Source organism: Pleurodeles waltl, chromosome 1_1, assembly GCF_031143425.1.
Source record: "Pleurodeles waltl isolate 20211129_DDA chromosome 1_1, aPleWal1.hap1.20221129, whole genome shotgun sequence".
Classification (NCBI taxonomy): Eukaryota; Metazoa; Chordata; class Amphibia; order Caudata; family Salamandridae; genus Pleurodeles; species Pleurodeles waltl.
In genome coordinates, this window is record NC_090436.1 from 834,906,343 (window position 1) to 834,924,131 (window position 17,789).

The 17,789-nt window shown below is 43.4% G+C and overlaps 1 protein-coding gene across 1 annotated transcript in view; it reads left to right on the top strand.

The window, feature by feature from the left end:
• Positions 1-15,910, top strand: part of GDA (guanine deaminase) — a 599,621-nt gene extending 583,711 nt beyond the window's left edge. The window contains exon 15 of the mRNA XM_069228937.1: positions 15,636-15,910. Within this exon, the coding sequence (XP_069085038.1) occupies positions 15,636-15,703 (68 nt within the window). The 3' untranslated portion in view covers positions 15,704-15,910. The remainder of the gene's footprint in view (positions 1-15,635) is intronic.
• The last annotated feature ends 1,879 nt before the right edge of the window (positions 15,911-17,789 follow it).

Sequence of the window (17,789 nt, forward strand, 5' to 3'; positions counted from 1 at the left end):
CTCATGGGGAGGACGCCACCACCATGGCGGTAACAGTCCCACCTCAAGCATATTACAATGTTGCCACGAAAGCAGACAGTGCGCATTCCGACGGGCAAGGGCATGGGCAATGCAGGGGCCCCCCTGTGGCCCCCGGGACTGGCTTTCTACCCACCTTTTCATGGTGGTGTCCCTGCATGAAAAGGCTGACGGAAAGAAGGGTTGAGATCAGCGGTGCAGCGCTGAGTTCATCGCTGCCCTACCGGATTGCATTCCCGACTGCCATCACCACATCGGGAATGATGTCCCTGACAGGGACAGCGGTCTTTAGGTGGGTCCACCCACCAAGGTTGTAATTTGGTGGTCGGGTCACCTACAATGCGGTGGTCTGACTGCCACCGTGAGGCTGGTGGTCCTAGGACTGCCAGCCTCGTAATGAGGCTGTTAGTCTTTTTTCTGTCCCCGGAGAACTGGAGCAGGGTGTTGAGGCTTGCCTAGGTGGGCAAGAAAAACAGATTTGTCTGGCTTGAAGCTTTTTGTCGCTCTAATAACAGGTTCAGCTGGGCTTCCCAGTGAAGATATCTGACCTAAAGGAACCCTGCCCCACTACAGTTTCCAGCCTTTTGCCACTGAAGGATTTTGAGAACGGCAGCTACAAGGTCCAGCTTTGTCCAGATCAGAACTTTTGCAGAAAAAAACATTGGCTTCAGGGGGAGCTTGATGATGATGTGTCTGACTTTGATGAGCCCTCTTTGGCTTCAGTCTTGGACCTTGCCCCTTGCCTATCAGAACATGTTATTCTCCATAACAGAGGCTAATTTAGAAGGTAAAATCTTTGTCGAAGGCTACCTGCGCTGTGTATATTACCTCCACTCCATTACGGTCCAAATGAAAACGTGCCTAGGTCTCACTCAACAACAAAACAAGCTCTTACATTGGCACTTTACTCTTCCCATGCAATTTTGCCATTAAAATTGAAAGAGTCACATCTCCGGCTCCACTTACACAATTGTAATTGTGAAGTTGTCTTATTAAGTTTTTCTTTCTTTTTTCTAATTTGGTTTGGGAGTTTTATTGTTTTGTTTTCTTGATTTCAAAACTGTTGGCACTGCTTGTCAAACATTTCTCTCGGAAATTGCCTGCTGCTTGTGCAATAGCTCTGAATTCTTCCCCTCCCATAAATATATCCTGCATTCACTTGCAGAGTTTGTAGAGAAAATCTGATTCCTGGCCATTGCACATAAGGGCTAACATAGAACTATTTGCTGCTCCATGCCCTAATAATTATTATTGATTACAGTAAGAAACAGACATCCAACAGTAGACATGGTAAAGTGTACCAGAAGTGATGGATGAAATGCTTGAATTAATCTCAGCCACTGGTAATACTCAGGCTGCATAATTTTTTGCACTCAGCTTGGACCCAGCTATATGCAAACCAGTCTTGACCCTGCTCCAGTTGGAACACTCCAGCCTGAACTACCAAGCCATGTCCTCGGTGAACCTGAACACAGGCAACCCAGGACACGTTTCACTCTTGCTATGGGCTCATTAGCTAGTCATAGCTTGGTTCCAGTGACACAGTGTGCAAGGGACCCATGTATGCGCATACCCCGCCCACTTAGGTATACAAAAAGTGATGGATGTAATGTGTGCACTCATCTCAGTCACTGGTAATTATTCAGGGCTGCATCCCAGTCCATCATTACTTTACAAACCTATCCACCTCAGTTTGGAGCCAGCTATATGCAAATCTGTCCTGACCCTGATCCATGGGGAACAGTCCAGCATGAACTGCCAAGCTAGTTCCTTTCTGAACCGAAATACAAGCAACCTAGGATCAGGTTTGCCCTTGTTATGGGCGCATCTGTCGAGCAAAGCTTGGTTTCAGTGACACTTTGTGCATTGGACCCACATGGGCATTCCTGTGCAACTTAGAGTGGCATACTAAAGTATACAAAAAGTGATGGATGGAATGCTTGAATTAATTTCAGTACATCCAGCTACCTCAGTTTGAAACCAGCTATATAAAAATCAGTCTTGACGGTGCTCCAATGGGAACAAGCCAGCCCAAACTACCAAACTAGGTCCTCCCTGGTTAATGCCATTGGCTGAGATTAATTCTAGTATTTAATCCATCACATTGATGTTTTTACAGTTGACCCCCTTAGTGCGAAAGGCATACCCAGACAGGAGTCTTGTGCTCATTGTACCACTGGAATCAAGTAATACCTGGCTGATTAGCTCTTATTAGGGTGAAACAGGTCCTAGGTTGCTTGTATTTTGTTCCAGGGAGGAACTGGCCTGGCAGTTCAGGCTGGACTGTCGCCCAGAGGAAAAGGGTCAAGGCTGATTTGCATATGGTACGATCCAAACATAAGATACAAAAACGTTTGGCTTTCTTTATTTTTATTTAATTATTTATTTACTGTTTTTATAAAGTGCTACAATCATCCCTAGGGGTATACCCCAGCACTGGATCCAGGAACACATGGCACCATGTACAAACCAATATAGGGGTGATAGCCAAGTCTTCAACATCGTTTGAAATATAAAGAGGTCAGAGAGAAGGCTGAGATCAAGAGGCAAAGAATTCCAATGGATTGCTGCTAGATGGTTGAAATAATGTCCATCTATTCTGGCTTTTTAATGTACTTGGCACTCACCATAGCTAGATTAGTGGAGCAAAATGCACATGTAGGCTAATAGAAAGCAACTCAGTCGAGTAACAGGACTGGCCCAGTTTCATAGAGTGCTCTATAAACATGACATAGGAGCTTGAATTTGACCCTTTTGTGTACTGGGAGCCAATGAAGTGAGTTCAAGCAGGCAGAAGACGAGCTGCTTTGTTTACTTTACAAATAAGTCTAGCTTCCATGTTTTGTATGGATTGCAAGCGAGTAAATAGGAAGTCGCCCATTCCTAGGTATGAGACGTTCCCATAGTTCAGCCTACTCATAATTAAGGCTCCCAGTTTTCACTTTTTTCAGATAAATACATACAGAAAACAATGGTGCACCTAGTGCAGCGCCACTTTCCTTGCGCCGCTTAGTGCCCCCCCTAGTGCCATTATGTGTGCGCTGTATTTAAAATATGATGCACCATGGCGCAGGGTAGGGGGCAATAATATCACTTTTTTTTACATTGTTGATGTACTCTGCAGGAGTAGCGCCAAAATTGGCGCTACGCCTGCAGAGTACATAGGGCCCATTATAAATAATGGAAGCTCTCTTTTAATGCCTGCTCTAAGCAGGCGTTAAAAGTACTGAAAAAAATGGCGCAAGGAAATCTCTTGCCCTATTTTTTTGGGCCTTCCTAACGGGGGAATGACCTCCTTGCATACATTATGGCAGGTACAGGAATAATGTGGCACAAGAGGTTTACAAAGTGGTGCAATGCATGCATGGGGAAAATGCCACTTTAGCGCCACCTTAGCGTAAAATAATGATGCTATGGCGGCTCTAAGGTGGCGCTAGGGGCTCCTAAATCTGCCCCAATGTGTTTTCTGTCTGTATTTATTTTTAAAAGCATATAAATACAGGAAAGTTTAAATCTTTTAAGTGACTTTCCGTGCAGTCTTTCATTAATTATGAGTCAACACCTGAGCAGATGGACAGCATGGGAAATGAAAAAAACAGGGTGAAATTTCTTTGAATACTGCCATATGCCAATATACATTTGTGATAAAATGCTAATATTTACCAGTGAGTGTATTGCTATGTAACATTTGTCAGCTTAAAGAGCTAAAACACAACAGACATCAAAGTATAAGTTCACATCTATCAGTTAAGTAAATATGGAAATGGACGATTTTACAACTTCATTTATCAGCAAAACACAAAATAAATATGGATAAATACAGATAAAATGTCCACAAAATATATATGAATAAATATGGACAGAAATGTTAACAAATAAATACCATAAAGCTGGGAGCCCTACTCATAATTAATACTTGAGTGGCCCCAAGTGATTGCCAATGGCTCAGATTAATTCTAGCATTCCATCTATCACCTTGTTGTTTTTGCAGCTCGCGCCCTAAGTGCGACAAGTATGCCCATATGTGGGTCCCGTGTTCACTGTGCCACTGGAACCAAGCACTACCTCGCTGATGGGACCCTATCAGGGTGAAACTGGTCCATTGTTGCTTGTATTCTGGTTCATGGAGGAACTGGCTTTGCAGTTCGGTCTGGCTTGTTTCCCTGAGGAGCAGGGTTAAGGCTGATTGGCACATGGCTGGGTCCAAACTGAGATGGCATGGTGGGTGAAAATTATAGACTGGGATACGGCCTGAGTGAGTGCCAGTGGCTGTGATTTATTCAAGCATTACATCCATCACTGTGTTGTTTTTCCAACAATAGACAAGGTCAGTACAAGCAGAAGGATCACTAAGCATAGCTCATTTTTGTGAGCCTTCCCAGCAAGAAACAGATGAGGGGTCAGGTACAGTTCAGCATAGCATCAGTGTGTGTACTGCTACTCTGCCATGGAAACTTCCTCTTGGTCAGGGTAGAAAACCCAATGCCCAGATCTCAAACTTTCTCACCACATTGTCCATCAGTGCTTGAAATGAGAAAATCTATCACCCAGTTCTTTGGCAAATTAAGGTGGCCAAACAACTCATTGGTAATGCTATTGAGTTGTTATGTGGTTCCTATGAATCAAATAGAACTGTGTATCTAGTCAACATAAACAACAGTGTATAGGGACTCAGTCCACATGTACCATCAGGAAATGTTGACTCAGTTCCTAGCTGGCTCACAGTGCTCTATATGAACCCCTAAACACACCAGGGTACCAGATGTATCTGCAACCTTGACCATGACTACTCAGATTTCCAAGGAAATCATGGAAACAGATCTACTCTTTCATTGTCCCTCAGCGCATCCAGGATGAGACACAAGAAAGATGCGAAAATGTTGTTTCAAACATTTATTGCAGAAATCGTATTCTTGCATGAAAAAATATGAGCAGCGATTATTTGGCAAATAAGACAAAGCATGGTAATCGGCATTACAAAAATGGTGAAAAAGATAAATAATTCAACCATGATAGTGTTATTATGTTTGTGCACTCTTATCTGTTACTGCCTACACTATGGAGAGCATAGTGTGAGAACTATCTGCCAGATCAATTGGGTTAGCCTAACCACCCACACCTGAGTAAGAGGTGCAGGGAAGCCTTAAGCTGGTCTGGTGTAGTGTATGCTACCATCTCTTGCAAGGTAGAGGTCAGAGTAAGCAGGGCTACATCTCGGCCACAGTGTACTGTGCTCCAGGATAATCCTAGCAGAAGTGCTCCTCTGCTGAATGTTACACAGAGGCAGTTTTTATAATACAAGCACCAATCGCACAGTGTCAGAGGTGCAGAGCCGATGCGATAATAGGTCTGTAAGTGATGAGCTGTCCCCATGGACAATCATTATACTTAGGACATCACGTTCTGTGTGCTTAGCCTTGGATGGAGTGTACAGACTGAACGGCAGCAACACTTACAAGAAGCATGGTGCATGTGCAGTGATTTCAAAGTACAGTAACAAATGAGCAAAAAGCAGAGTAAAAAGTCACTATAAGAAAGAAAGGCTAAGTTAAAATGTGGAATCTAAAATGGATACTTTATGCGGGCCCTTTTGTGCTTTACCACAGGGCAGCCACATGGAGTCTGCCCAGCCACTCATGAGTAAGGCTGTGGGGCAGCCAAAGGGAGTTTTCCTCAATCACATTCCTTAGAATCAGAGGAACAGGATTAAGGAGAGGCATTGGGGACTTGCTGCAGATTTGTAGAAGTGAAGGTCTACAAACCTAAATAATCATATTTTTAATCTATGAATGAGTGAGGCATGAAGGAAGTTGCTGATTTTTTGTCATAGTGCCATGTAACCAAGGAGCATCACCAACCATATGATCTTGCCCATCTCAGAATAACTCAGTTACATCCTCAGCTCAAATTATGAGTCTCAAGTTATTCCAATTCATTAGAAATCAAAACCTGTGGATCAGTTCTTTCAACCTCACGATGACACAGCTAGCTCTTTAAGACCAATGCTAGATCACATAACGGCAATAAGCTGTGATGCAACCATCTTGTCAAATTCTCCAACATGGAAACAGCCACAGCAGATGGAAGGCTGCAAACAAGAGCAAAAGGATGATAAGACCCTGGTCACAAGGATGGATTACAAAATAATTGGGTGACGCCTAGTAAGCACTTTGCATGCCTCTGTAGATGCCATGAATTATTAGGCAAAGAAATTAGATATTCAAGTTGATCTATTGAATATACTAGTGGCATGTATAACAGTGATAAATTCAAAATTGGCTGACCCAAATAATGTAATCATCCAAGCCCAGGCCACCTATCCTCATTCACCTGCAAGGTGCCCCTACAGTCCAATAATTTACAATTTTAGTACTTTGCCAAGTATTTTGACAATGCCACTGAATGCTACAAAATCAAGTTTAACACCTTTCACCTCTGAAGCGAGCACAGAAGCACAAGAGCCAATGTATAAAAAGACGTTCAGTGGCTGCCAAAACCAAGGAACTTGTCAGTGATACCCATTTATCAAAAGTCAATGCCACATGCATAACAAAAAAGCTGCTGAGTGAATCAATGCTACTTGCCCATCAATTAAGAAAAAGCCAATTTACAGGGCAAAACAATAAGTAAAAATCATTGAACTCTAACTAAAATGGAAGCCATCCAACAGGATAATGACCTATCATCATCATATGCCCAGAAGGGTTCACCTCAAATAAAAAAATGAAACAAAAAGGCAAAAAAATAAGAAAAGGAAGGAATAAAGAAACAAATGACCTCTTAGGGAGTGTTAGAAATTGGGTCTCTAGTTGGCAAAGGTGTTGCCCCTGTCCAAGTAGGGACCACAATCCTAGTCAGGGTAAGTCAGACACACAATCTAAATTGTGCATAAATCATAGACCAAAACCTCATAAACCAGTTATTACCGCACCTCATATATTTACTCGCTATCCTGACAATGCAGGGCATCAGCTACAAATCCCCATAAACACTGAGGACCTATAATGCAGCATGTAATGAACGGAACCCCTTGATCACCTGTATGGTACATCCTAAGCACATCAGTAGTAGTGTGAACTTAATTCCAGGCACACCTGCCCTCCCATCAGCAGGGTTACGGTAATTCTTGTCTACCTTGTAGGATGCAGAAGCAGCTGCACACCTACTACAGGAAATACAGTAATCCCAATTCAGTTGGATCGGTTCTCCCTCGGAGCCCTCTGTTGAGGTTCTGCCCCACAATACCGCCTCAGATCTAATGTACCCAAGGTAAGTTTCCACACTGTGGCGAGGGGGAAGCACACATTGCAAAGGAAGCATGGAAACCTCACTAGGTCCCTCACTAGGTCCCCTGCATCTAAAATGGGGCAGCTGCATGCATCCTCTCAACAGCGCGCCCACTCACTTGTCAGCGGCTCTTCCTCACATCCACCTCAGCTCTGGAGTCTGCTCCTCAGCTCGCGCCCACACTGCGGCTCGGGTCAGTTGGTAAATCCAGCGGAGAGGAGCGCCAAATCACTTGCTTCTCTACGTCAGAAGTGGATGCCTGCTTTGGCCCTGGGGGCCCTAGAAACACTGTTGCGATCACTGCCTTACTCCTCCTTCTCCCCAGCCCTCCTGGACAGGGGGAACAGCGTGGCATTCGGAAGTGCATCGGCAAACAGGGCATGCAGCCACAGGGACAGCAGAAGCATGCACCACGCACAGTGCTCTCCTCGGCTGATCAAGCAACACTGGCACTTTAAGCAGCCTTCCCCCTGCACAAAGAGAATAACAGTCAAGCGCCCATCATGCACTTGTGCCATAAAACCCCAGGAGCAATCCCAGAGAATCCTTCTGTTCTCTGGGAGGCCCAATAAACAGGGAGGAGTGGAAAGTAAGCCCCACACCTCTGGAGAGCACTGGGGGGGCACGAGCAGGGCAGGCAAGCAGCAGGCTATCACATAAGGAAGTGCAAAGTGTTAGTCCCTCCAACCACCACAGCAGTCAGTAGGCAGCAGGCCAACACAGCAAGCAAGCAATCCAAATGGAGGTCCTTCCTGGCAGCACGGCAGTCCATTGCAATATGCAACATGCAGAGCCAGACTCATCTGGTCACAAGTCCCAAGTGGTGTCTGAAAAGATGTGGTCACAGTACCCCTAGTTATACTCAAAATGTCTTTTATCTATGGGGTACTTCAAACTAGTCTTAGAAGTGTACAACACCCCCTCTCAACACCAGCCCTGGCTCCAGACATCAGCAGGGGGTAAACAAGCCCTTTGTGTGAGAGCAGGACACAGCCTATACAAATGCAAGTGTGCCTGCCTCCCTCTCTCCCAGCCCAGGAAGGCCATTCAGTATGCTGTTACACCACCACCCTCCCTGTGTGATAGATGTCTGGAAAGTATACACAAAGCCCATCTGTCTCTCTACCCTAGACGTGGATTGGACTTAGGCTGAAAAGCACAAGAGTCATAAGCACAGTGAAATGCCCACTTTCTAAAAGTGGCATTTCCACAATAGTAATAATAAATCCACCTACACAAATAAGCAGGATTTCTCACTACCATACCAAACATGCCCACGCTACTCCTCACAGATCAGAAATTACCAGTTAGACATATATCAGGGAGTTCCCAATGCAAACCTATGAGAGTAGCACTCATGGCGGTGAGAATCCAAATAGGCTATTTGTCACTGCCAGGACAAGCCACACAATGAAGGCACATGTCCTACCTTTTACCTACACAGCACCCTGCCCATAGGGCTACCGAGGGCCTACCTTAGGGGTGACCTGTATGTAGTAAAATGGGAGTTCCATGCTTGGCAAGTAACTTTAGATGCCAAGTCAATGTGTCAGTAAACTGTGCACACAGGCCCTACAGTGGCAGGCCTAAGACAAGTTAGAAAGGCTACTTCGTGGGTGGTGCAATCAGCGCTGCAGGCCCACTAGTAGCATTTAATTTACAGACCCTGGGTATATGGTATACCACTTCACAAGGGACTTACAGGTGAATTAAATAAGTCAAATAGGTGTAATCCAATTATACCAAGTTTTAGGGGCGAGAGCACATGCACTTTAGCATTAATTAGCAGTGGTAAAGTGCCCAGAATCCTAAAGCCAACAAAAAGAGGGTCAGAAAAATAGGATGAGAAAAGGCAAAAGTTTGGGAATAATCCTGCATAAAGCACCATTTCCAACAAAGGGCAACAAAGCAAAATGCTTTACATCATCACTTCTGGCAGAGATGATAATGTGGATAAACACAGATAAAACTGTTCCTGTAAATTAAACAGGGCTCTCAAAGGCATGGGGACATTAACAAACATTCTGGCCTTAACACTTACCAATGACAAACACAAAAAAATTAAATTGCCAGTTCACCTATGATTTGTAGATTTCAAATCAGCATTTGACTGTTTGGATAGCAGGAAATTGTGGGCAAAGCTTGTCAAATGGGGCATCCCATCACCCATGTTAAGAGAAATTCAGCAGCTCTACACAAATACCTGGACTAGGATAAAAATAGGGAATGTTCCCGCCTCTTGAGTAAAATAATGACCAATCAGGGCCTCAAGCAGAGATGTTTTCTTGTGCTATTCCTCTTTAATCTTTTCCTAGCAGACCCAACAGAAGCTCTTGAACTGACAAACTGTCATTCCCCATGATTGTGCACTCTCCATTTAAACCACCTACTGTATGCAGACAATGCCTTCCTCTATAGCTCTATTAGAGTTGGGCTCCACTGTCTAATAGATGCATTATTCAATTATGCTTGTGCTAACGCAATGGAAATAACAAGGAACAAGACAAAAGTCATGTCCATCTTAAATTCCACTAAACACCCCATCAAGTGGTTATTAGATGAGCAGCCTCTGGATAATGCGTCTCGTACAAATACCTGGACATCCTGTTAGATGATAAAAGCACTTTTCTTCCCCAAAGCAATCACAATTAAGAAAATAAAATGCACTTATAGCAGCTTTTTGGAGAATCTGCATTCACCTAAAAGGCCTGAGTTTCCAACAAATGCTCCTTGTTATGGCAGCAACAGTTCTTCTGACTCTCACTGATGGCAGCGAGGTTCTCTTTGGTAGAGACTCAGCTTCTTTTGATGGCGTAACTATACTGTAGAGGCTTATAGACATGTCTTTGAGATGCCTAAGAATGCATCACTGGCACAGATTTGTTTAGAATTTGTCCCTGTAAAACAAATAATAACCAGACAGTGTGCCATCATAAGGTGTTGTAATAAAATTCTCTGGTTGACTATAGCTAGGTCTCCGGAGTCGTCCTTCAAAATGCTCATTGAAAGCGCAATAACAACAGTACTAGTGAAAGCCTTATGGGACCCGCAACTACCTTACATGACAATCAAAAGGATCTTAAACAGATGTATGAAGAAAAAGATTTATATGAAGATAAACGTATTCTGTCAAAATGATCACATGCAAGGATCAATAGTTACAAGCAACTCAAACTAGCACCATATTCCACTTCTACTTATTCTGCATTCATAAAACAGAAGTTTCTGATTTACAGGCATGATTCATTTACTTCCTAGGCACAGAAACCAAGATGGCTAGAGAAAGAGGGCACAGTATGTCATCTTTGCAGCGCACAAAAATAAGACCTATTCCATATGGGACCATATCACACATATATCACACATATGGCACGTTTTCCTTGTGTGTATTGGGCAAACCTTTTAAACAGTGCACCTGGAACAAACAAGGAAAATGCACCTTATTAGCATGAATGTGTTTCCTCCAGGGCAGCGCATTCATATGAAAAATGGAGCGGGTGCTTTAAAGCCACTCCGTGTTTCACAGTGCAGGCAGCAACCCTCCTGCACTTTGAAGAGGGATTAGACATCCGCTTGCAGGCGGGTGCAATGAGTGACTACACCTGCCTGCAAGGGGATGTCTGGGGGATCCATGGGAACCTCTTCCCCCCCTTCAGAGGGCTGCAGTCAGGGGGCGCACTGACAGTGCACCACCTTCTAGGTGGTGCACTGTCAGTACACTTCCTGACAGCTTCTTTGCCTCTGCGCTCGTGTCTATAATACGCCGCTGGTGGAGAGGCAAAGGAGTTCCCTTATTTGCATGGGGCCACGCCCCCATGTAAATGAAGGAACACCCTTCTGGAGCCGAATTATAGAAGTGCCCCAGAGGCGCAATGGGCATGTGCTCCTGCTTTGCTCGCTCCAGGGGCACTTTGATAAAACAGAAAAGGGTCGCAGACACTTGTGCAGTCCTTTCTTTAATATAGATAGCGCTGGTGCACATATAGCACCAGTGTGATCACCAGAGGGTGTTCCCTCCTTTGCAAAGGGATTCCCTTTGCCTCTATGCCCACGCCGCATTGTCAAAAAGCCATTTTCTCTATTTTTGCTGAAAATATTTTTATTGAGGTTTCTTTTGGAAACTAAACTATTGGAAATTAAACTCTGTATTTTTGCAGTCACTTGACAGTTGTGGACAAAAAAGCAAGTGAATTATAAGCAGGGCAAAAGGCTCTTTCCAGCGGAACTTACATTCCAAACTTAATTGCAGAAGGTCCAAAAATTGCATATTTTGTTAACTATGTAAAAAGTGCACACAGAGAGTGTGATGTAAATGTAATGATGTGAGGGATGGGTCATCGAAGGTGCATTTTACAAATAGAGAGAATTAGATGCCCCCCCCCCCTCGAACCATCCAGGCAAAGGGGCTTCTGGAGGTGTTGGTGTCAGGAAAATAATAAAGGTGAAGCCCGAAGCTGTTTGGAGGTAGTGATAGGAAGTAGCCGATGTGTCCTGTGTGGTTTATGCATGCTGACTCAGCAAACGTGACTGTACATTGGCAATGTGAGAGTGCTGCATCCCATGCCTCCATGTCACTTTGTGCCACCCTGCAGTGACTCCCTCGCAGACCTGCTATTGTGCACCACAGCAGCACACCCAGGAAAACAACGCCGCTTTGTACTGAGCAACAAGGCCTCACTTGGTGCCTTCTAGCCTGGCAGCAACCGTTCATGGCTCCGATCAACATGACACTAGGTGATATGGTGCGCAGGATTGCTCACAGCCGCTGTGTGGCTTTGATCTCCACCTCAGGGGAGGTGATCATTGCTGCGCCGGGATGGGGCATGTGGTGAGCAGCCCCTCACACAGGCCTGTGTGGCCCCCAGCACTGCGTTAGGAGAGGCACCCAATTGCCTGCACAAAAGACATCAGCAGCCCAGTCCCTCAGGGTGCAACCCCATCAGCGAATGTCGTTTGTTGTGACACCACTTCAGGAAGACCGTCATCCTTGCGGAAAGTTCCATCTCTCATTTGAGCCATAACTCTGAACAATAACTGCTGTAAAAGGAGCCAGGGTGACCACTTGTTGCAGAACCAAGAACATCATCCAGATCATATTACATCTCTGGAAGTTCCAAAGTAGTGACTAGCCACTACAAGGACGTGAAGTCCAAGAAACAACAGACCACTCAGGAATATATCTCAAAACTGAGGAGACACTTTCAGGAGAAGAGGAAAGGAGTTTTGCACTGGCTGAAATGTCATCTGTCAAGCGAACACCTCCTCCAGATATTAAAGATCTGATGCCATGAGCAGAAGAAGAAGCAATACCAACACAGCCAAGAGGAGGATTCTGGTATCAACTAAGAGCCAACCCTGCCCCATTGCAAAAATATAGGGACTATGAAAACTCCCACCGAGGAGGTGACTATGAAGACAGTGGTGTTTCCAGCACCATTTAAATTTTATTAAGTACACCATCTCATACTTTCTGTTTTTTTGTGTTTCATTCACCATTCCCCAGGGAAAGAGAGGAATGTAATTTTGTGAGGGATGGGAACATCCGAGGCTCACATCAAACAGAGGAGGGATTGGTCACCCCCCCTTTGGATGTCCAAACAATGGTACTGCTGGGCTTTTTGGTGCCAATAAAATAATAAAGGTGAAGCCTTAAGCTGGGCAGAGCTAGTGATATGAAGTAACTAATGTGTCCTATGTCATTTATGCGTGCTGAACCAGAACGCGTGACAACAGTAACCATTACTTGTTGCACCTGTATATTTAAGGTTGACACAACCCTCCATAGGAAAACCCATTTCTCAATTAATAACGTTGTACTCCATTGATAAATTTGCACCAGACTTTGGAAAAAACAGTAGACTGGATTCACAAAAAAAGTGTAACATTATGGTTGGTGAGCTACTTCTCCCTTTAAATGTACTGTTACACTTTCTTGCAGTTCATATACCTAATCAGTAATATGCCTGTAAACGTGTGCCAGCTGTTTGAAGGTGTAAAATTCTGACCATTTCCAGGATAGGAACTGGTCCAATAAGAGATTGTGAACAGCCAAAAACTCACGAATGTGTGGGTGCCAACAAAGCTGCTAAACAAACCACGCCTTGTTCCGTCTACTCTATCCTTTGGTTGGTGCTCTTTACTGTGTAGTTCTGTGTACTTGTGGAAGAGAATTAAACAATAGTTGAAACATACTCATCTCAGGGAATAACTCTTTGTATTCCTGACAGGTGTGAAGGAAGACATTTTTGGCTGCAAATATACATGTACGCAGTAGTGCCTGCTGCCAGGGAGGGTGCGGAGGCAGCACATAGAGTGGGGGGTGCAGGAGCAATAAAAAAAATGCACTTATCTGCTGCCTCTGTGTTCCGCCCCTCCAGCTGCCTCTCGTCTTCTTCCTCCCTCCCCACCCAATCTTGACGCTTCTTTCACGCTGCTAAACAGCATGAAAGAAGCGCCAGGATTGGCCTGAGCAGGTAGAAATGCTGCTCAGGGAGGAAGTGGGACACTGAGCTTCGTCTCCACCTGGCTGGGCTACACAGCCAGGTGGAGAGTTCTGAGTGTGCATGTCAGTTTGGCCAGCCTCAGACAGCCAGCCAAACTGACAGGAGCACTTAGAAGTGCACCACCAGTCCTCCTTGACTTGTTGACATGGAGGATGCTGGCCCTGGAGCTCTGCCCTACAAAAGCGGAAAAATAAAGCAACAATAAAATACTTTTATTATCCCTTTATTTTTCTGCTTTCAGCAGGGAGGCGATACTCCTCTGCCATAGCGGGGGGACCACCCCTGCATGTACAGCCAAAATACCTTTTCGGATGAGCCCAGTAAACTGACTTTCCTACTATCCAATCTGGTAGAGATCGGTCTAAGGGGTGAAAGTTATATTGTAGAAGAGGCCCTTACATATCCCTCAGACCATCAGGAATACTTCAGAATAACAAACAAGCATCCTTTTTGGGTGACTTTTCCAAAGCAGCACACTTTAGTGCTTTCTGTAGGAGTTTTTTTTAACTGAAGTTGAATGCCCTTGGTTGGTTTTCTCCTTGACAACGAGTAACAGAGCTTCTTTTTTTACTTTGTTCAACTTTACACAATTGGGGGCAGATTTTTTAAATGGTTGTGTCGCTTTTGCGCCATGCAATGGGGTGCAAGCGTGAAGCAACCCTTAAAGTGCAATTTATCAAGCCACCTTGCATTACCCTGAATGGCTTGATGAATATAGAGTAATGCAACGCAGCACAAATTCTCTGCATTGCGTTACAGTGCACCAGGGAGGAGTTCCATGTGTGGTGCGTGGGTGTTCCCATGCAACACCTATGGATTCTGATCCATTCCCAGATTTACCGGAAGTGGTAGACCTGGGAATGTGCCAAAACTGCTATGCCCCACCAGATAAGGCACAACGAGGAGAAATATGTTTATTTCTCCTTGTTTTTCTACTCATTCTATGTGTGCTGCAAAAGAGGAAAATGCCTCAGGTGATTGTTTTTGTGCAGGCAGGAGTCCCTTCCTGTAAAAAAACAATCTTGTTTACAACTCAGGCATCCTTGTACCATGGTGCAAGAGTGCCTACATCGGTGCAAGGCAGCACATTGTGTGCCAGCGCTGGGAAAAAGCAGGAATGCACTGAATAATGTTAGATACGGCCCGTTCCTGCCCTTTCTCTGTCACACAACACAGCAAAAAGACTTACTGTGCTACTCTGCGTGGCATTTAAAAAAATGTGCTCCTTGGTTTGTAGCCAATGTGTTAAAGCTGTAAAGTTGCAAATAAGGCCTCTGGTAATAAATGGTGGCAATAAGATGTGGTTGTAAAATGCTAGCCCCAGTCTACGTTTTTGTATCGAATGGTGGCGGGCCATTTTATTACAATGCAAATGAGAGGAACACATTGATGATGAAATTCTGAGTTTTTCACAAATTACAGTTGACAAGCAATCAAAGGCAAACCTTGCTTGTAGTGATATACTAAGTATTAATCTTAAAACTGATGGCGTTAGAAGGGTTGGAGAGCATGGGTAGTAGAGGCTCTCAGCAGCTAAACAAGCTCACCTAACAACAACTCAATGGCAGCCTCCCGTCTTCCTTGTGCGACAAATCTGGTTCTTTTGAAGATAAATCGTAACTGCGATCTCCAAATTCTTCCGTTTTAAATGTTGGTCATTAGTTCGAAATTCTAAACGCCCAGCTATTTTCTAATCCCGAGACAGATAAAGTGACAAAAAATGCAGAGTTAAATTATCAATAATACGTGATCTCTCTTTTTTAATCTAATTGTACCTGCTATGTACATGGAAAATGTAAAAAATCATTTTTGATGTTCCTGTTTTAGGTGATGACCGAAATATTACCGAAGTATACGTGGCTGGAAACAGCATCTCTCTCCCGGATCTATCATGAATTCTAAGTTACTGTCAGATCTTCTCATTATCCACCGAAGCCTGTTTTTTACATTTACCCAAGACAGTAGTAAATATAATACCTTCAAAAGCAAAGCACTAGGGACTAGCAAAGAAAATTACCTTAACTACTGTTTGCACTTTGATCATACTCAGAAATAGAATTGACCATATTTATCAAATTCATTTTAAAATAAACATTGTTTTAAAAAAAATGCCGTTGGATGATTTCATTGAAATATTTTTAGTTCTCATATATGCAAAAAAAACCTGGAAAATACATTTTGAGAATATTGGTAAGTTCAGTACATCGTTTTTTTGTTTCTTTACGCCTGTCCACATTTCTGTTTTAAAAAAGGTACAGTTGGTGTGTGGTAAGTGGGAGGTAAGTCAGCTAACCTAAGTACTTTTTGACTGGAACAGATACTACATAGGATATTGCCACTACACGGGTTGCCCTCACAAGAAGTTGGCAATCACAGTCATCTGTGCTATCCTGTTCTCTTTATGTGAGGAATTTCACAGTGGGGCACATGTGTGCAATGGAAACCATATCAATGCAAGCAAAATAAAATTAGACAAGGGGAATACGTAAAACAGGTAACTCTTAGTTAACATTGCTTGAAGAGAAAAAAACTGGAAAATATATTTTGAGAACATTGGTATGTTTAGTACATTGTTTTTTTTGTTTCTCTACTCCTGTCCACATTTCTCTTTTAAATAAGGTACAGTTGGTCACTGGTAAGTGGACTGTAAGTCAGCTAACCTCAGTGCCTTTTTGGTTGGAGCAAGGACTACATAGGTTATTGCCACTAAACGAGTTGCCCTCACAGGAAGCTGGCAATCACAGTCATCTGTGCTATTGTGTCCTATGTTTTTTTTAAGAGTTCCACGGTGGGGCAGATGGATACAATGGAGATCATATTAATCCAAGGGAAATAGAATTAGACATGGGGAATATGTAAAACAGGTGAATCTAACTTAAAATTGCTAAAAGAGAAAAAAGCTTTAAAATCACAAAACAAAAAATCATTGAATTGATAATATTGAAGTTATATTGATTGTATTAAAATAATATTAATAGGATTACAATAAAATCATTGAATTGATAATATTGAAGTTATAATAATTGTATTAAAATAGAGCATATTAAAGACATTGAATCGAATATAAAAAATGTCAAGAAACACCCTTCACCACATGTGAATAAATAAAGCACTCAATTATATCACGTGGTTAGAACTCTCTTCCTCAGAGCTCCACCTGAAATAACCATTGAGTTGCTTTACAAGCAAATCCTAATCATCTAGTGCAATTGCAAAGGTTATTCACAAGCTCTCTGACTATTCACTCTCCCTCTGTTTTGAGCAAAGCTTAACATCCAGCTGGTAAGGCTTACCTCACAGTGGATGTCATCCAGTGATAGTGTGAGGGGCCTGATGTGAAGCAAGGCACTCTCACAGCATATGCGTAAGTAGATCTGGAGAACTAGGGAAACTCTTGTATGATAATGTAACCGAAACTAAGGGCCACCATGCACAAAGCATTTTTCTAGTCGCAAAAAATGCTTATTGGGATGTACAAAGCCCAAATTGTGAATCTATAACTTGTTTCTGAAACGCAATTTGGGTTTTGCGATTAGGTATTATGAAGGGGCATGTTCCGGGCGTCCCTTTCTAATACAAAATCTTAATTTTATGTATGAATGTTGTGTAACACTGAATGCGGTCTCAAATCAATTGCAGTTAACACCAATTTCAAATTGGTGTTAACCCATTCGCCAACGGGAAGGGGTCCCCCCAGGAACACTTCCCCTTTGCCAATGGTAGCGAAAATATTTTTTCAGAGCAGGCAGTGGTCCAAGGGAAAAAATTAAAAGAAAACTTCATTTTTCTTTTTGGAACGCATCGAGTTTTCTTTTAAGGAAAACAAGCTTCATTTAAAAAACAAACACTGCTTTATTTAAAAAGCAGTCACAGACATGGTGGTCTGCAGTTCCCAATAGGCCACCATCCCTGTGACCGCAGCCATTCCCAATGGAGTCGTAAACTGCAACCTACCTCATGAATACTGATGAGGTAGATTAT